Source organism: Mastacembelus armatus, chromosome 1, assembly GCF_900324485.2.
Source record: "Mastacembelus armatus chromosome 1, fMasArm1.2, whole genome shotgun sequence".
Classification (NCBI taxonomy): Eukaryota; Metazoa; Chordata; class Actinopteri; order Synbranchiformes; family Mastacembelidae; genus Mastacembelus; species Mastacembelus armatus.
In genome coordinates this window covers 5,696,429-5,716,048 of record NC_046633.1, presented here as the reverse complement: position 1 = coordinate 5,716,048, position 19,620 = coordinate 5,696,429, and the positions used below count along the sequence as shown (strand labels likewise).

The following is a 19,620-nucleotide window of genomic DNA, read 5'->3' as shown; positions in this document are numbered from 1 at the left end:
TAAACCTCTTTACCTGTGCAAATTAGGCTCCTGCAGGATGTGTTCATGTCTTGTTTTGACCAAATAACAGAAAGATTATCCAGTTTTTTAAGATGAGCTAACTGGTAAGTACTCACATTTAAAAAGCCAGACAATTCTGATCATTTATCAATCAATTAATAAAAAATTAGTGGTGACAATTAGTACAATGTTATTTACTCCAGCATTGAATTTTCCAGGTACTTACACCTTACACCTTGAACAACTTGCAATTGCTTTTAAACATTAGCTTTTTTAATGTCATGTGGGTAGGTAAAACAAATCTGACTCACTGTGCATAAAAAAGACAAAGTGATATTGCTGAGGGAGAGTGAAAATACAGTTATGGTGTCTTTGTGTTAATCCGAATGTCAGACTGCAGCTGATAAAAGGACATTGATAATATTCATACATTAACTTAACAGTGATGGAAAACTCCGCATTAATCCTCTGAGGGCCCTCAGAATGGTAAGGGGCCATCTGTAAAATTTGGAGCATGTGTTAGTATATTTTTATTGTGTATACCCTACTGTACCTGCTGAACACAAAAGTAGTCGGATAGTGTTACAGTGCCTCTTCCATGACAATCAAACTCCATAGTCACAATAGGTCTCTGCATGAAAGTAACTCTATACTCGGTCACGGAGCAGCTGACGTCAGCTCTAAGGCTGAGCAGATGGATAGATATTCCAACCTTGGCAAAGTTTGGCGAGCAGAGAAGCCTTGAGCTCAAAGGGAAAACCCATAGTTTAGTTAAAAAGCATCATTAGCTTTGTTAAGTCCTGTCAGTATTGGGAAATAGCACTGACTTCTTTCATATATCAGGAAATACAAGTCATGTATCAAGAAGAGGATATTTGTCAGAGAAAAAAAGTCCCCCAGTGTAAATATGTGATGACAGACACACCCTCCAAATCCCCATTCAGGGGGAACAGAGGACAGCAGTGTTTCCCCTGCAAACAGAGCCTACAGTGACTCCTTTCTTTGAAAGACCCGCTACTGTTCCTGTGTTTTCACACACACACATACAAAACTGTTAAGTATTCAAATCACACCAGAAATGGTTACAAAAAAATGAGGTTTTATTCTCCTGCCGTGTAAGGAGATGCATTACACAGACGGGCTGTACATGGAAAATAAAAACATTAAATATCTTATTCATATGTATGTATTTAATTAATGAGATCCATCCTTGCACTGCAAAATATCTCACACGTTAAGCTATTATAACACACCAATATTCATGATCCTTCGTTTGCAGCTATGCATTTACTAATTTCACCTGGCTGACAGTCACCCATAGGAAGGTGGGACTACGCCCAGGTTTGTGCCTCATGTATTACCATTACATTTGAATCACAGACATAAGCATAATTTTTTTCTGTATCTGAAGGTCTTTGAAAACTCCCTAAGCTTGTTTAATAGCATGTGGTACTGTTCTGAAGGCATTTCCCCACATCCTCAAAATCTCTTACAACCACATCAAATATTAATTACTTAGTCTGCTGCACAATAAAAATGTTTAATACTTCTCAAAAGATGCAAACTTATGTTCGACCTAGGAAACTGTATACATATTTCCCCCTGATCACTTTGTGTAACACAAATGAAACACTTTTCATCACAACATAAAATAATATATAGCAAGACTGGTTTAAAAAAACTTAAATTTTTGGTTCATGAAGTACAAATTGAACATGGGGATATTCTATTTATGGCAACTCAGTAAACCAATTAACCTGATTATTATTGTGCAGCAAACTGAAGTTTTTTTCCCATCCACTGATTCAACAGTACCTCCAGCTTTCTGTTAAGTGTACCAACACTTAAGAACAGCCTTTTTAATACCACACTAAACAACATGAACAGCCTTTAGAGATAAACAAATTGGTTTTTTTGTATTTTACAGCTCTTTGGCAAAGAAAAATTGCTGGTTTTCTCCTCCTTCCTGTTTGATGTCATTTGGAGGTGTGTGACACTACTGTCTTAGCTTTCAGGCACCCTTGACCATTTTATCCATTAAATCTTTATAGATCAATATAATGGTGAAGAATTGGAAAACATGTTAAGATGACGCTGATGTCTCAAACCTAGAACTGAAAATGAGATCGAACACAGAGTCATACTTCAACACGTTTCTTCAGATCAGATTTTCCAACATTAAAAGGCAGTGTGTATGTTACAATGGTTATCTGAGGCTGCATGCTTGAATGATGAGTACATATAGACAATACTGAAAAAAAAAAAAAAAAAACATATCTCCCAAACCTGTGTGGCTTGGAAGTCACGTCAAAACAATGCTAGTGCCTTCACAAACAGTCGCTGTCTTAGTTCAGTGCTTCAGAGTAACAATATTAACACAAATGGCATAATATTTAAAGATCTAAACTTGTATCTGCATCTTAAAAGTAAAGTCATTCCTGTGACCACACTCTCTAACCCAAAGATGGCAACCAAAGGCAATGCACTCATGCAAGACTGTACTTTGCATCACTGCTGCCATGTTTAACATGTTGGATATCTGTACTTCAACTGAAACCTCTTGTATTGTGTGTTGGCATGTGTGTTCAGAACAATTTTCGATGTGTAATTGCGAGTCTTAATCCTGCGGGTGAACGCAAACAATCTAAAAAAGCTCTGAGATTTTTTTTTTTATAAAACTTAATTGCAAATATTAGAATTTTTCAGACTTTTAAAAAAAATTGAAAGTGTTTTTTCTTTCTAAAAACAACTCCTTACTGTACATATAATTGTGCTTTTGAACACATAGTTGCAGTCCAGCTGTAAATGTTCCTATGATCACACACAATTGCACCTATGTAGTTTTGTTTCTCTCATTATAGTCTGCTCCAGCTGGTTTTCCTCATTGTATTAGCAGGTTGCCATGACTATCACAACCCATCGTCAAGAGTCCACCTGGTTAATGAGGAACAAACTAGACCTGCCGGAAACGTCGGAAGCAGCCTCTGACACCTGTAGTTAACAGCTTTATGCCTTGGCTGGTTTTGTCAGCAATAAATAAATAAATATTCCAGTGGTCCAGGCGCACAAGAATATGTCTGGTCCGAGCATACTCCATGACCCACGTCTGATCCCTGAACCTTGCTGTGTTCCCTGGACACTGCACTGTCTGGTTGTTTCAGTGGCATTCAGTCTATTCGGTTGCCACAGATGGTGAAGCGGTCAATCTCCAGCAAGTCTTTCTTGGGTGTTCTATGTTTTAGTCTGTCTCCTTCCAGACCAGTGTCAGCATTGATGATTTTGTCATCATCCTCTTCATCAGGTGTTGTCAGGAATGTGTCTGAGTCGCTCTTGGGAAATGTTGGGACAGAGCTCTCTTCCATGTCGATGTTCTGAGAACTGTCTGATGCCAGTGATATTCCTCCTTTGTCTGGTGTGGGTTCTATTTGCAACAGGGGTGGAATTTAATATGAGGTGGTGAGGAATCTGAAGAGTAACTTAACACTGAATTTACTTTGTAAGCTAGTGAAGTATGTGTACATTGACTTTATTACAGTATTGTCTGATCAATTTAATTATAATTTATATAAGAAGTGAAAAATATGCTTCACGTTATGCAAAGTGAACACAAGCTGACACCAGCTGTTATTAATATGATGTAATTTAGCAGGACTCTCACTCATTTGTTCTCATTTGTACAATTTAGCAATAAAGAGAGAAAGATTAAAGTATTTATCTATCGATCTAGAAAGAGATACATTGAGGTCTACCTTGTTGTGGTGAAGTATGAACATGTTTTGCGCGGTGGGCTCTGGAATTGGCACGGCTGGAGACGGCAGAGGGTGGAGGGTCAAAGAGCTTCTCTTCCATGTTGGCTTCTTTGACAAACACACAAGATGTCCCCAGCAGAACGATACTGTTGAGCACCTTTAGAGTAATCATCCTGTTCACAAACACAAACACCCACGTTTGTATGGCAGATTTTTAGGGGAAAACTAACAAATGCAAAATGAATAAAACTTTGCATATGCACTGAAAAAGACAAACTGTCCTTTACCCCAAGTAAAACAGCAACACACACATAAAGGAGAGTGAACCCTGAATTTTCACTGAGCTGGTCACTACCCTGATCAACTGAAAAAAGAAGCACAAACAAAACATTAGATTTATGCTGTATGAAAATTAAATCAATGGCAGAGAGCATCTTCATAAACAATAACTGACCAGCAGAGCTAAAGGAAGGGGGATGAAGCCCATTCTCCTGGATACTGAGTCACTGTAGTCTGTGTAAGCCTGTGGATGCATTTTACACATTAACTCAGAAAGCAACAAAGCAGCATCATTCTACTCTCTCAATCAATCAATCAATCAATCAACTGCATTATTCCATATTATTGTTAAATCTAATTATGACATATCCAATCAAGAAAGATGAGTGGACATTTTCTGAACATTGCAAAAATCACTGTTTCATAGTCAGCCATTACCATAAATGTTTAGCTTACCATCAAATGTTACAAGTAGCGTTTGAAATGTACAAAACTGATATTTCTGTAATTTTGTGTTGATTTTGCTCACATTTTTCTGTCGACTGCTGACAAGGTCAAAGGCAAGGCTGGCTCTGTATTCTCCATATACCTGAGAAATGGCAGATTAACACAACACTAGTCAGCCAAAACAGAAACATCTAAATATAAAACAATTATAGAATCACTGACATACATGGAGCAAGCACACGGGATTTTTGGACTAATTTGTTTGTTAGTAGGTGTTGTGGTTAACTTAAGAATCCAAGGTGTAGTCAGGTCAGGTCAAAGATAAAAAAAACAACAATGTTAAATGTGGATTAGATGTGAATGAGCTTGGATTTACAAGCGCTTGGACACTAACTACATGTGAGTGAAGTTTGTGTGATGAAGTTTGACAATTTGGAGATGAAGGACCTTTCATGTGGGGTTGTTTTGTTCTGTATGCAAAAAGAACTCACATCAGCACTGATGTCATTAAATTTGGTGATAAAAGCATGCTTGACAATGTCCACGGCAACCTCTGAGGCTATCACCATGATTACATCTGGAAACAGCACCCACAAGTGGTCTAAAACAAACCAGAAAACTGTCAATATTCAATATATTACAAAAGAAATAAGTGAGTCAGTGAAAGCTACCTGCAGACCCTGTAAGAAACAGTGTGATGTTCACATCTAACTATCGAACAGATAAAGCAGCTGTGTAGATTCCAGTTATGTCACATCCTCTGTTCTACAACACAGTGTTAGTTACCAGGGTTCCATGAAAACTGCTCCATGTTTCTCAGACAGACAATGAGCAGGAGGATGTAGTTGGTGAACCTCTCTTTTATGTCTGTGGGAAACAAAAACAAATCAATCCTGGATTAACCTACTTTATACTAACTGTGGTTGAGCTCGATTCCATAAATTTACCTTGTACTAAATCACCAAGATGAAAGGCTTAACTACAGAGTCTGTGTGTGTTATATATTTGGCTGCTTTAGATATCATTCACCACTTACCACTGTTTGACATCTGGAAAAGGTTGTTCTTTTCAAACTTCTTGAACACACTTCCTTTGATCTCCACAAACTACAAAAAAAAAATCCCCAATAATATTAGGACTGAACTCACGCATCTCCATGCACTTTTAATTTAGTTAGGTCTGCATGAATTATACTCACATTGTTTGACATCATGATGGTGAGCAGGGATTTGTTGTGGGAGTTGAAGGCTACGTTGAGAGTTGTGGCCTGAACCATGATGAGGATGGCATGGAGAACTAGATACAAACAAATATTGAGGAAAAAAAATACACTAGGACTACAGTAAAAACACCCTGCTCTGTTGTAATATTACACATTTTAACTGTTTTTTTTGTCTTTTGTTTGTGCATGTATGTATATACGATTATATAGTTTAGTTTTAGTACTAACTGTTACTTGATTGTTGACTAAATATTTTTCGTGTTCATATTCTTTCCTTTCTTTTTCCTTTTATCTTCAAAAGCTGACCTAAACATGCCAATTGCTATTAAAAAAATGGCTAACTGTTTTAGCTCTAAGGGTGTATTTCTTACTCTTTTCTGAACTGTTTTTGTGTATAGATTCAGCCTTATACTACAAGAAACAATCCCAGTGAGGATACAGACATAGAGTACAGCCATGAGGAAGTGAGGAATCACGCCAATGTGCGCTCTCTTCTTCTCCTTTGGTTCAGTGGCTGTCCAGTACAGAGCGTCCAAGATGTCCTGGCCAAATGATGAGAACAGGCGGTCCGCCACCTGACAACACAATAACGGAAGAGTGAGTGAATGAATGGTGGACTGTAGAGTACAACCACAGTTATAAATATTAGGAATAATCCAGTTATACCTCTAACATGTTGTAAATAATGTAGAGTTTGATGACAGACTGTCCCCTGATGAGGTGGTACATCATGGAATAGTCCACGTAGCTCATCATTGAGTAACAGAGCACCATAATAAAGCCTTTCAGCACATCACACACCTGAGCTGGCTGAAGCACACGGGAGCCACTAAAACACACACACAAATTACAAATGGAAGAATGTCCACAGAAGCAATATCCCCAAAACACCTACAGAAGTGTGCAGCTGAATTCAGGGGATTATAGTTTTAGTCTGATCAAAGTCACAAAACTCTGTTTCCCCCTAGAGGCCAAGCACAATATTGCAATAGATAATTTAATTTACAAATCTTAAATCTGGCCAAAGAAGCCATTCATCCAATCTTAAATAAAGCTTATATTCAGGAAAAGTACATAATGATTAGTCAAATGCTGATCATTAATGTGGCAGTTTATTAGGAATTACCTAAAATTCCCATAGTGTACATGATATCTATGTATGAACATTACCTTAGGCCACAGCATGGCAATGTGAGGAGACGTAAAAGAGCCAGAATCACCCTGAGGGGCAACAAGGTGAAGACGTAAAGAAAGGCATCCAGACACAAGAAGAAGCCGAATGTCATCAACTAAATAGTGAGAACAAGAAAAAGACATAGAGAAGGAAAATATATATATATACATATATATACACATATTTGTGACTTTTTAAAATGGTCAGAATTAAATTGTTTGTCTGTTTACCTTCTCCAGCTCTTTGGGGATGCGGAGGCAGGTGTAGACTCTCTCTCTGCGCTCTGTGTATTTGGCCTCATTGTGCTCAAGGAAGTAGCCTCTGGTGAGCTCAGTAGTTATAAATCTGACCAAAGACAGGTCTAGAGATACATACAGAGAAAAAAAAGCATTGCAATGTTACAAATACACTTAGAAACTAACCCAATGACTCTCTAAAGTACCCATTAACAAGATTAGTATGCATTCCCTTGACCATGTTACCATCACAGAGCTAAGGCCTGACAACTTTAAAGGTATTTTCAACCTGAGCCATAAGTCTATCTAGGACTTTGTGCATATATAATACAACTAAAGCACTCACCTTCTAGTAAAAAGCATTTTTTCTTTAGCAATCTCTATCTCTACCCTAGATGAGTGTCTTTGCCTGACTGTCCCACGTATCATTCCAGTCCTCAGATCTCCAGGCCAAATTCTCTCAGATGCCTGTTTGGCAGAAACTGTAATGCTGATTTGGAGTTTTTTGTCTTGTTGTATAATTGTGATAATAAATATATAATATTGAAAACTGGTAAATTCATAAAAAAATTTAATAATCTAAAAGTAACTCAAATAATATATATAAATGGCTCTCAGCACTAGAGGCAGCAGATGGGAAAAAGAGGCTTGTGAAATGCCAGTGAAGAGTGCCAGTGTGTGCTGGAATGAACCAGTAGCCAGGAAATGCAAGATGGAAAGCTGCTTTGTTTTGGGGATTGTGTTGCTCTGTTTTGTTCCCATGTTGTCCCTCATTTTATGAAGTAAACTGTAGTAACTAAAGAGAGTCGCACATCCTCTTCTGACATCCCAAAGAGAAAGATGCACTACAAAAACACTATCACCGTCCTCATTCGTGTTCTTACACACCGAAAACGCCTCAATGAATAACACCTGTCATGCTGAAGGCAGAGCTGCAGATTGATAGAACATCTTCAGTAGCTTGTTGCACACGCCAAAGGAACAGAGTCTCCTGAGGAAGAACAGTCTGCTCTGTCCTTTCTTGAAGAGTGCATCTGTATTGTTTGACCAGTCCAGTTTGTTGTTAATGTGGACTCCAAGACATTTGTAGGAGTCCACAATCTCTACTTCATCTCCAAGGATGGAGACAGGGACTGGGGTCTTCTTGCTCCTCCTAAAGTCCACCACCAGTTCTCTGGTTGTCTTGATATTGAGCTTCAGACAGTTGTTGTGTCTGTATTCCTCATCAGAGAACTTCTGGAGGTGACAGGTTCCTGAGTTGTAGTGGAAGTCTGAAGTGTAGAGTGTAAACAGGAATGGTGCCAGTACAGTTCCTTGGGGTGCACTGGTGCTGCTCATCACCACATCAGATATGCAGCCATCTAAGCGAACAAACTGTGGCCGCCCAGTGAGGTAGTCTTTGATCCACTCCACCATGTCTGCGGGAACTTCCATATCCTGCATCTTTGCACTTAGCAGGTGGGGCTGAATAGTGTTGAAAGCACTTGAGAGGTCAAAGAACATGACTCTCTCAAGTGTTGAAAGCACTTGAGAGGTCAAAGAACATGACTCTCACAGTGTTGCCCTGCCTCTCCAGATGGGAGTATTAAGAAGATGATGGCATCTTCCACTTCGATGTGCTCCTGATATGCAAACTGCAGGGGGTCCAGAAATTCAGACACTTGAGACCCCAGGTGCTGCAGGACCAGTCCCGCAAACACTTCCATGACATGTGATGTTAGTTCTTACTGGTCTGAAGTCACTAAGGCTACTGGGATGGCCTCTCTATGGTAATGGGACAATACAGGAAGTTTTCCATAGCTGATGATGGCATCTTCCACTTTGATGTGCTCCTGATATGCAAACTGCAGGGGGTCCAGAAATTCAGACACTTGAGACCCCAGGTGTTGCAGGACCAGTCTCACAAACACTTCCATGACATGTGATGTTAGTTCTTACTGGTCTGAAGTCACTAAGGCTACTGGGATGGCCTCTCTATGGTAATGGGACAATACAGGAAGTTTTCCATAACTGAGGCACCTTTTTGAGCCTCAGAGGGCAGTTGAAGAGTTTCTGAAAAACCTCTGCAAGCTGTCCAGCACACACCTTAAGTACTCTGGGACTGATCTCATCTAGTCCTTTTGCTTTGTTGGTCTTTAGTTTAGCTAGTTCCTTCCTCACTTGTTCTGTGGCAAAGGCTATGCCTGTGTATTGTGTTGATGAGGAGTCAGATGGTGAGGGCAGGGGAGGAGGTATTGGAGGTGTGGTATACTTCAATATTGTATGGCTGCTGATAGAGGAGATGGCATCTCCATATCCACATAAATCATGACACAATGCTACATGAAAGTACATAAGCCCTTTTAGTAAAAGGTATCGGTATCAGCGATATTAGTCCTGTATTTAATTTTGTAGCATCACACACCTCTAACAGAGACTATGTGGGCATGTGTGTCCATATACTTTTGGCCACATGGATCCACGCAGCAGTACTATGCAAACAACACGTCTTACTTTGACAGCAGCACACTGGCCTGTTCAGCAGCGCCACCGTGCGGACACTCGGGACTCCAGTTATAATGTGGATGTATTTTATACACTCATTAGCCGCCTGACGTTAATCGAGTCCAGCTTAAATACTGATACTTTACGGGGAGACACTTTAGGTCAATCCCGCGTGAGACGAAACGCAAAGAGCAACTCCCAAAGGTGCACACACTCCACTGACTGAAACCGTAACTGTGAGGTCACGTAAGGTTGCTCTCACAGAAAAGCACGCATACAGCACAGTGACGTTATCTAAGCCTGACTGGTTTATCAGTAAATAAAACTAATAATAATTTCAGCAGCTAACTTAGCTTAACGCTGTCAAACTGTCAAGCCAGGCTAGCTCTCACCTGACAGGTTGCGTTTCTTCTCCTTACGGCCGCTGTTTGGATCGCTGAACCCCAGCGTCTCCGTGACTCCACCTTTCTCGTTGTTCTTCTCAGTTTTTCCAGCATCTCTGTCGTCCTCCCGGTCCTCCTTCTCCTTCTCCTTCTCCTCTCCCAGACCTGTCGACAGCGAGTCCGCCATCTTCCCCAAACGGTCTCAGCCGCTGCCTGGGAGACTGACTACTGCGTCACACGCTCTGACGTAATCACGTAATGCAGTTTTGAGGAATCGCCAACAGACGTCGCCAAAATCCAAATAATAATAATAATAAATTTCCACCTCATTAGGTGGATTTATTAAATTATAAATAATTCACTGACTGACTGCTTTCCCCGCTTATGAGATATTTTTATTGACAAAAACAATGTACAACAATCAAATATCACACCTTGAATAAATTCGACAATAAAGAAAAAACGAAAAAAAATGTATATCAGTCTTAAAAATAATCACGATTAATATAGTAAAAATAAAGCCTAATAATAAAAAATAAAAATAAACGCACTATGTTTGGTAATAAAATCACCTTGTTTCTGACACTGTCTTTTAAAAAGTTTCCATACATACCATACATGCCATACATTCTGACAAAACAAGAACCTCTGAAATTTGAGAAAAACATTTGTTACATTTCTGGAATGTGCCTAATCAAATCAAATCAAATCAATCAATCATTTAGTTTGCAGTATTATGATCCATTGCAAGTTTGGAAATATGCAACACTAAAGACCATTACAAACTCTGAAGATGGATATTGCTTTTTTGTGCATGTTTTTTTTTTTTTTTTTAGAAACTTGCTGCTTTACTATTTGATTATTAATAAACAGTGGTATGCACAAGATAGAGGTAAATGAATGAAGTGAAGTGAAGCATGTAAGGAACAAGATGAGAGATTTATGGATATAAAATCTAAATAAGCTAAACTCATTGGTCCTCTTGTGGTTAATGCTTTAACCTGACCTTTAGAGTGCATAATAATGCACCACATCTGTCATACTGACACAAACAACTGCTTACATGATTTTACAGCTGCAGCCAGCATTAATGTCACCAATTAGATTAAACATTTCCATCTCCAAAGGCCAAGCTGCAGATGTTAGTTCATCACTGAATAAAGAAGAGTGTATGTGAAAGAGAGAGAGCAGAGACAGGCGCACAAGACAGGGATAGAGTTTCTCTCAGGGTAAGGGATCGCTTTGACCGCAATAGATTCTCCTCCTCTGTGACTCAGAGGTCAGCACAGGCAATATTTCACTAACAGAAACAACTGATTTTGTCGGATTATGATTTGTTTTTTTTTATCTAGAATAAACTCATGGTGATCGCCAAGTGCGCTCCGCTGTCGCTCCCCGGCGTCGTGTTACCTCCCTCTGGACACCATGGGCTCGTAAGATGCCTTCTCTGTGGAAACGGATAACGTTCTCGGTGGCGTCGGTCCTTTGTTTCGGCTCGGTGGTCCTGTTGGTGGTGGCCCTGTCCACGGAGCGGTGGGTCACCGGGCGCATCTTGTGTAAAACCGGGGCGGAAATAGTGAACGCGTCCTCTCCAGAGTTGGATCAGTTCATTGGGGATATTTACTACGGTTTGTTTCAAGGAGAAAAGAGCAAGAAGTGCGGGCTAGGGAAGAGGAGCACGAAAATATACAGTAAGATAAAATAAAAAACATCATATAAACGCATTGGCCCTCTGCACATACAGGATCATTAATTCTAAAGAATGTATAATAATGTCAGAGGTACGAAAAACCACGTTTTCAATCTTAAACTACCTGAGAGACATTTGTGCTATATAAATATAGTACAATATAATATAATATAGCACAACAATGTAGCACAAATACACATCTGGTGTTTAGAGTGGATAGTAAATACTTTTTTCTGGCATGTTCTGCTTCAATAGAGCTGATAATGTGCTTCTTTTTTCTGTCTGATTGTCCAGTTTTCCCAAAGCTTGTGCGGACATTGAACAGTGGCCTTCACATGATGGTGATTCTCTTCCTGCTGGTGGCCATTGGCTTTGCTCTGGTCAGTCTGTCTTTCTGTATTTATAACGCTCGCAAAGTTCCTTATCAGAGCATCAAAGGACACAAAGGACTCTACCTGTGGAACTTCATTGCTGGTATGTGAGTTTGTGTATAATTTCTCTTCTCTTATTTATCTCTTTCAAGTGGTTCATCCACATTATAGCTTATCCTCACTTATGTTTCTGAGCGTTTTACCTATCTATTCCAAAGTAATTTTACTCCGACACCCCCTCTGTTCCCAGCTCTTTCTGGTGCCCTGGGCATTCTTTGTTTCCTGGCAGCTGTGAGGCAGCACAGGCTGACCGAGTGTGTGGCAAACTATCGGGAAAACCTTTTTGTCCTCGTAGTACTGGATGACAGCCTGGACTGGTCTTTCTGGCTGGGTGTAGGCAGCATTGCGACTCACTTTGCTGTCAGTGGAGTGGTAGCAATGAGCCGGATCAAACTGCCCAAAGCAGAGATCAAGAAACCAGAAGAACCCACCATCTCTTCACTGGATCTGCTCTACTGAGAAACCACACAGGGACTGAGGAACAGGATGATCAGGGGGAAACAACCTGGCTAACAGCAGAGTGACACCAAGATTATGTCAGTGCTTCTTGGCTGCTATCACTCACAGGCTCATTTATTTGGCAGTGACATTTATTTAAAGGATTCATGTGTTGAAGGAAAAATGCTGGTCGACTATAAACCCCTAGTTCCTCTCATTCGCTATTTAATGTGTCAATTTCTCTGCGCTGAAGTACTACCTGGCCCTTTAGCAAATTGCTGTGTGGCAATTTAACAAAGCAGTAAATCATTAATTTGCAGGTGAGATGTTTGAAAAAGAGTAGACAGGGGTAACAGTGCTAAACTCCCCAAAATGTGGGGGAACAGTATATGGAGTAATGAATGACTGTTAAATAATTACATTAAATACAAAGTGTGAAGATGCTGCATGTGAGTCACAGCATACAGGCAAACACCGTGTGGTGTTGTTCGTCTTAACAGGCTGACTGTTGAGGGATCAGACTGGTGACCTCTTGGTGGCACACTATAGGCAGCATGAAATCACAGCTGAACTCAAGTTGGTCATTTACAGTTTCGGACGCTGGTAATGGTCGTGTTTACAGAAGAATCACTGAACAGGCTGAGACACACATGACAAGTCTTCAGGCTTTTTATTGGCCTTCTGTTTATGTGTTGATAGTTGCTGCAGCTCTAGAGGAGTTTTGACTGATTTACCTGAAGTGTGTCTCCTTGCTATATGAAGGCAAAGACTCTGGGACACAGGACATCTTGGGCTGTGTATATTCTGTAGTTATCATATGTAAATACATCATCATTCTTTTCATTATATATATATATATATGAAGATTAATGTCTTAGGTCTATGAATGTAAGTCATTTTCTGACAGTTATAGTGTTAGTTTTTTTACAGTGATTATCTTTGATCATTGGTGGAAAGTGCACAAATATGCATGAATTGTATTTAATGGGGAGCTGTGACTCGATATGATCTTCCATAAACAGAAAGAAACACACAAATATAGAAATTATTGACTTACATTTAATTTACCATGGTCAGAAAATGTTGTCTAAACAAGTTAGCTGCTATAAAAGTCAGAATATAAATGATTTTGCACCTTTTGTCGATCATTAAAGGACTTTTTTGACGTACTGGTTAAATCGTGTGTTTTGTTGATGGGGTGTATGACTGAAATATGTCAAAATCTTTTCTTGTGTTTAAGTTTTTGTTTAAGAAACAATCAAATTGAATATTAATAAGCTTATGACAAATATTTACAGTGATATGAATTTATAGCACAGGATATGTAAATAGAGCATATAGTTCTGTTTTTGGTGCTGGATTTGACATAATGCATGCTTCATACACAAATCTTTGACTCTCTAAACTCTAACTCACAATATAAGAATAACGCATGAACTATACTTGCTGTTCCACATTAGATTATCAAGTGCAACCTGTTGTTACTTTGGGAATGTCCACTCATTGTGTTGGTAACTCATGAAATACACTCAAGTTCCAATTTATTAGGTGTAGTCTAAAAAAAACTGAATGAATCCTCCCTTCTTGAAGAAGACAATGTTGTTTCGTTGAGACATGTTGATTCACCTTCATGATCATGTTGGAGGAATTAGATTGTGCTGCTGTTCAGTGGCATTGTCCTATACTTACAGGCAGTTATTTTCTTCATATACATATACACCATTTAGGACTTTCAAAATGACAAACCAGTCCTAATTGTTTATACAACAGTACTGAAACCAGCAGCCCAGGAATTAAAAATAATTGCCTGTTGCATTAGTTGTGTTCCAGCAGCTGCCGCCAGGTGGCGACAAAGGTCTGTATTTGTCGCTTTTCGCTGACGTGCGTAAAGCGCGACGCTGTCAGCTCGGTCGGCTTCTCCACACGCATGTGACCTTTACGTTTTTGAACAAACAGTTTGTTTTGTTTCGTACATGCGCGGCAGATGACAATGCTTGTGTTAAGGCGAGCTGTGCAGACGGCGGTACGGACAAACCACTGCCGCTGGTTTTCTGCCTCACACACTCACCTGAACCAGAGGAAAGTGAGTAACATTAAGATTAATTTGGGTGTAACACCTGACAGGTAAGTTACACACATGACATTATATGTGTCGCTCTTCAAACCGTTTTTTTTTTTGTCTGTACGTGTCCGCAGGGTTTGGTGCTGGGAGTGTTTGAGAAGGAGGGAGAGGAGGGCAGGCTTCATCTCACTGAAGCAGCCGCAGGTTTTGACCAAAGTCTGTCAGGAAAACTGTCTGAACTACTGAAAATGTGAGTCTTCTCAAACTCTCCACCGATGTACCATAGTCTGATTACTTGTGTGTCCAACATACTTGATCAATATAACTAAATATGATTGTACGAAGAAGTTTTTAATAGCTTGGTGTAAAGAGGTGTTGATTCAACTTTAGGCCTATTTTGGTTGGAATTTTTTTTTTTATTAGGTGGACAAGATATTATTAACATCTTTCAGTGTAACACACTACAATTATTGTGTCCTTCTATCCATCCATCATCTACCGCTCATCCTGTGGCATTGGGAGCTGGAACCAGTCCTTGTGGACATTGTGAGAGGTTTCACCTTGGACAGGTCAAAAGTCCATCACAGGGCTGGTTTTGAACCATCACCTCTGTAAAACATTAAGCTGGGTTGTGTTTTACAAGAGAAAGTACTAGTATCTATCTGTATTAGGGGGAAAAAGCAAGATTGGTTCATGCCTAATATTGGTACAAAGAACAAAACAGGCAACATATTAGTGCATTCCTTATGGATATGAGAGAAACACCATGTTTTATTTTGTTTAATAAACTTCTGTTTTGTATTTCCCAGCTCTGGACCTGAGCTCAAGAAAGGCAAAAGCAGAATATTTTATGGAATCCATGAGGTAACAAAGTGTGATATAAGATGAAGAAATCCCATTAATTGACAGCATCAGAGTAATTACCTCTGTGATGTGTTGACTCCAGGACTTTCCATGTGTAGCTGTGGTTGGGCTGGGTAAAAAAAATGCAGGAGTGTGTGGGGCCGAGAACTGGGACAGCAGCAAGGAGAACATCAGACAGGCAGTGTCAGGTAATAGTTTGTGTCGCGTCAAAAGGAATTCATATATTGCATTTTGACAGTGTATTAAAGCCATCCAGGACTGTAGCTTCTCCCACTAAAGACCAAGAGAGAATCTAGGTCGACAATCACTCACTGACACTGAAATTGTGTCACAAAACCTGTAACCACTGAAACTGTATGCAACAAAGATGGTGACAATTGTTGTCACGAAATTAAAAATACAGAAAAAATGTCAACGGTAGATTAAATTATCAAGTTTGCTTAATAGAACTTGACCAAACAACAAATATATGATTTTAGTTAAAGCTTATATATGTTTTTACTAAAAAGCTAAAACTCAAACAAAGTCATATGCCAAAATGAACAGCAGTGTGAAAGTGAAATTGATGATAATCATGTGATAATAACTCATGCAGACTCTCTACATGGAGGATGTTCTGACTGATGTCTGTTTTTCTGTGCGTGTTCAGCTGGCTGCCGTTTACTTCAGGACCTGGAGGTGAACCATGTAGAGGTGGATGGTTGCGGTGATGTCCAATCAGCAGCAGAAGGTGCCGTTCTGGGTTTGTTTCAGTATGACCAACTTAAAGCCAAGAAGACGACCAAAGTAACAACACAGCTTCATGGAAGGTAGAGCGATGAAGGTGAACCAAATCCTTTTACATTTCAGCAAATGCAGAACAAAAGAATATGTTGTTCCTCTTTATGTATTTAATTATTCTCAGTGCTGACTTGGTCGGTTGGGAGAAAGGAGTCAAATATGCTGAAGGCCAAAACCTGGCACGACTGCTCATGGAAACTCCAGCCAATCACCTCACTCCTACTGCTTTTGCCAATATCATTGAAGAGAAACTAGCACCACATGCTGAACGAGTCAGAATAAATATGAGGTTTGTGCAACATTCATCATCATTACTCATCATTACTGACATTACTGAAGACAGTAATCAGAAAATGACATTTACAGTGCAGCTCTTCATGATTTATGTTGTGCTTTGTTTCTGTCAGTTGAAATTAGAGCAACTGTGGAATGTTAAATAAGCATTCACGTTGCAGAAGGGCATTTTACAAGAGGCACTTTTTGTAGCCGTGTGGGGCGCATAAATCCAGCTGTTTAATACCGTGCTGTTAAATATTTAGATACTTTCATTGCAGGTTGTGGGAAAACTTTTCACTTGGCGGGAAAATAAAAATAAATATCCACTTTGTTTGGGATCATTTGGCAAAATGTAAGTTTTGAGCATTTTAGGGGCTGGAAACTGCCAATCTACAAAAAAATCACTTAGTCAATCAACATGAAACTAATCATCCAGTGTTTGATTAATCAAGTCAGTGAGTCATTTTTCAATCTAATAATGCCAGCTTCTCAATTGTGAAGATTTGCTGCATTTTCTTTCATGATAAATTTGTCTAATAATTCATGTGTAATAATCCATGCAGATCCCAGGCCTGGATAGAGGAGCAAAAGATGGGAGCATTTCTTAGTGTGTCTAAAGGTTCAGAGGAACCCCCTGTTTTTCTGGAGCTACATTACAACGGTTCACCTGGCAGCACACAGGCCCCACTGCTCTTAGTGGGCAAGGGGATCACTTTTGACAGGTAAATGTAAATAACACGTACTTTAGCTCACCTGCACCATTACACACTGGTGGGCAGTAGGATATTTCAGAGACCACTCTCCACTAAGTACAGCTCATCTTATTAAAAAGAGAAAGTCCTCATGTTGATGTTTTTTTTTTTTTTGTTTTTTTTTTTGCTTTACTTCCTCTCAACTTTGTTTGCTGACAGTGGTGGTATTTCTCTGAAGCCGTCTTCTTCTATGGATGTGATGAGAGCTGACATGGGGGGAGCTGCTACTGTATGTGCATCTATTGTCACAGCAGCAGCTCTGAAGCTGCCAGTCAACATTATTGGTTAGTTTTGTACCACTACATAGTATGTATAGTGTATTTGTCATGTAATGATAAAGAATGCCTATGAAAGTACTATCTCTGAATTTGTTTTTTTAATGATGGCATAATTTGGATTTGATATCAGAAAAAATACTTGCTTTAAATGATATCGTGAAATTACATGTCTGTTTCTGCTTCATGTAATTCAATCAGGTCTGGCTCCTCTGTGTGAGAACATGCCTAGTGGAAAGGCCACTAAACCAGGTGATGTTGTAACAGCCAGGAATGGAAAAACAATCCAGGTGGGTACACCTATGAAGACATTTGAAAGTCAGAAGCGGTGATTTGTATGTGGGTGTACAGATGGGTAGATTTTACTGTTCTCTCCACATTCAGGTTGATAATACAGATGCAGAGGGCAGACTGATTCTTGCTGATGCACTCTGTTATGGACACACCTTCAACCCCAGAGCCATTGTCAACGTTGCTACACTAACAGGTGGGACTTTCAAAATGATTTATGTACAAAGTGACACTGCTGACAACAAAAAAAGACGTCTCTGATACTTGTCTCTTATTATGAGGCTGGTTTTAACCCCAACTCACTGGTGGTTAAGTGTCCTTTCACATCTAACCCCTCTCACAATTTAAACAAACTCAAGGGCTGTTTGCGCTGGTGGGAAAGCTGCATTTGGAGTATAGAGGATCAAAAAAAATGGAAAATGTGGGCTTGAGACTGCTCCTTATCTGATTCTGGTGTGGTAAAGTTTTGCTGGGACTGGAAAAAAAACTGAAATTAACAACTGGTGCGACGATGACCTGCTCATATCATTACATAATTAAATAACAGGTGTGAGGATACAATTAATAAATATTAAATTGTGGGTTCTTGTGTCTTTAAGGTGCGATGGATGTAGCGCTCGGCTCTGCAGCAACTGGAGTATTCACAAACTCTGACTGGCTCTGGGAGCAGCTGCACAAGGTGCTGAGTATGCACGATAAACATACACACTGTCTTAACCTTCTCAGCTTCTGTGTGACGAATAACGTGTGTGTGTGTGTGTGTGTGTGTGTGTGTGTGTGTGTGTGTGTGTGTGTGTGTTGCAGGCTAGTGTTGTGACAGGTGACAGAGTGTGGCGCATGCCTCTGTTCCAGCACTACACCAGACAGGTGACTGAGAGCCAGCTGGCTGACCTCAACAACATCGGCAAGTACAGCCGGTATGTATCTGCAGTCATTGAATGTCTGCGGCTCCTGCTAGAGTCATCATAGTAGCAGAGAAGTCCATTAATGCCTTTATTTATGATTTTCTTACAAGTCATTGGTTTTTTTCTTTCTAGTGCTGGTGGTGCATGTACAGCTGCTGCTTTCCTGAGGGAATTCGTCACAGCTCCTCACTGGGCTCATCTGGACATTGCTGGTGTGATGAGTAACAAAGATGAAATACCCTACCTGAGAAAAGGAATGTCTGGAAGACCAACACGTACCCTGGTGGAGTTTGCTGCTGGGCTGGCCCACAGTGAATAAGAGGTGGAAACAAAATCTGACAACACATGAGACTCTCTGACCATCTTCTGGCAAGATTCACACTATTCAAGAAATATTTTGTGAGTTTGATACATTGTCAGCTGAACTGCTCTGTAGCTATTAGTAGTTTTGGTAAATTGTGTGTATAAATAAACTCTGTCTTTAATGAGTGTGAGCATGTGTCTAATATTGTTTCAAACAGGGCCAAAAGTATGTGGACATGTAAACATTGTACGTTATTGTTGAATACCTCACTAACTGTGTTTTATGTCATACATGTTTATGATGTAGAATATTGTTATATTAAAGTGGAAATGGGTCTAACTATTTTTTTTTATTGATCAATCAGAAAAATGCCAGACATGTCCATCACTATATTCTAAATCCTAAGATTTACTTTTTCCCATCAATTTTTTTCCATTAAAACTTGCAAAACGTGAAGATTTTAATACCCACTGCTTATTACCTAGATCAGGTGTGTCCAGCCAATCAGAAGCTTGGGGATACCATTTCACTTTGTCTTCATCACTTCCACCCTCATCTGAGATGATATCTTCCAGATT

General features: G+C 39.7%; 3 protein-coding genes across 4 annotated transcripts; 2 read left to right on the top strand and 1 right to left on the bottom strand.

Moving 5' to 3' along the window:
• Nucleotides 1–1,077: 1,077 nt before the first annotated feature.
• tapt1b (transmembrane anterior posterior transformation 1b) lies at nt 1,078–10,161 on the bottom strand. Of its 2 annotated transcripts, none has more exons than XM_026304288.1 (14): nt 9,984–10,161; nt 7,102–7,232; nt 6,868–6,986; nt 6,364–6,526; nt 6,137–6,272; nt 5,674–5,771; nt 5,512–5,581; nt 5,262–5,342; nt 4,967–5,076; nt 4,558–4,617; nt 4,204–4,272; nt 4,037–4,113; nt 3,750–3,922; nt 1,078–3,421 (listed from the first exon to the last, which is right to left on the bottom strand). In XM_026304288.1, the coding sequence occupies exons 1-14, from the start codon at nt 10,159–10,161 to the stop codon at nt 3,168–3,170; spliced, it is 1,719 nt and encodes a 572-aa protein (XP_026160073.1). In that variant the 3' UTR covers nt 1,078–3,167. The 2 variants fall into 2 exon arrangements, with proteins under 2 accessions (XP_026160073.1, XP_026160075.1); XM_026304290.1 differs by having other exon boundaries at nt 6,868–6,918; nt 9,984–10,121.
• A 1,251-nt stretch (nt 10,162–11,412) lies between these two features.
• clrn2 (clarin 2) lies at nt 11,413–12,554 on the top strand. Its single transcript, XM_026304278.1, has 3 exons — nt 11,413–11,665; nt 11,959–12,138; nt 12,286–12,554. The coding sequence occupies exons 1-3, from the start codon at nt 11,413–11,415 to the stop codon at nt 12,552–12,554; spliced, it is 702 nt and encodes a 233-aa protein (XP_026160063.1).
• Nucleotides 12,555–14,419: 1,865 nt separating this feature from the next.
• lap3 (leucine aminopeptidase 3) lies at nt 14,420–19,226 on the top strand. The gene is made up of 13 exons (XM_026303549.1): nt 14,420–14,616; nt 14,730–14,845; nt 15,405–15,459; nt 15,542–15,647; nt 16,109–16,268; nt 16,364–16,528; nt 17,079–17,237; nt 17,427–17,551; nt 17,744–17,832; nt 17,927–18,029; nt 18,433–18,512; nt 18,638–18,750; nt 18,871–19,226. The coding sequence occupies exons 1-13, from the start codon at nt 14,518–14,520 to the stop codon at nt 19,055–19,057; spliced, it is 1,557 nt and encodes a 518-aa protein (XP_026159334.1). The 5' UTR covers nt 14,420–14,517; the 3' UTR covers nt 19,058–19,226.
• Nucleotides 19,227–19,620: the final 394 nt, after the last annotated feature.

Excerpts from the sequence above, each read along its gene's own strand:
- lap3 (XM_026303549.1), top strand. The coding sequence starts at position 14,518 with ATGACAATGCTTGTGTTAAGGCGAGCTGTGCAGACGGCGGTACGGACA. Across the intron at positions 16,269-16,363 it reads ACAACACAGCTTCATGGAAG|TGCTGACTTGGTCGGTTGGG; the intron begins GTAGAGCGATGA and ends AATTATTCTCAG. Across the intron at positions 16,529-17,078 it reads CGAGTCAGAATAAATATGAG|ATCCCAGGCCTGGATAGAGG; the intron begins GTTTGTGCAACA and ends TAATCCATGCAG.
- tapt1b (XM_026304288.1), bottom strand. The coding sequence starts at position 10,161 with ATGGCGGACTCGCTGTCGACAGGTCTGGGAGAGGAGAAGGAGAAGGAG. Across the intron at positions 5,343-5,511 it reads TTTCCAGATGTCAAACAGTG|ACATAAAAGAGAGGTTCACC; the intron begins GTAAGTGGTGAA and ends TGTTTCCCACAG. Across the intron at positions 3,422-3,749 it reads TCATACTTCACCACAACAAG|AACCCACACCAGACAAAGGA; the intron begins GTAGACCTCAAT and ends TGTTGCAAATAG.
- clrn2 (XM_026304278.1), top strand. The coding sequence starts at position 11,413 with ATGCCTTCTCTGTGGAAACGGATAACGTTCTCGGTGGCGTCGGTCCTT. Across the intron at positions 11,666-11,958 it reads GAGGAGCACGAAAATATACA|TTTTCCCAAAGCTTGTGCGG; the intron begins GTAAGATAAAAT and ends CTGATTGTCCAG. Across the intron at positions 12,139-12,285 it reads CCTGTGGAACTTCATTGCTG|CTCTTTCTGGTGCCCTGGGC; the intron begins GTATGTGAGTTT and ends CTCTGTTCCCAG.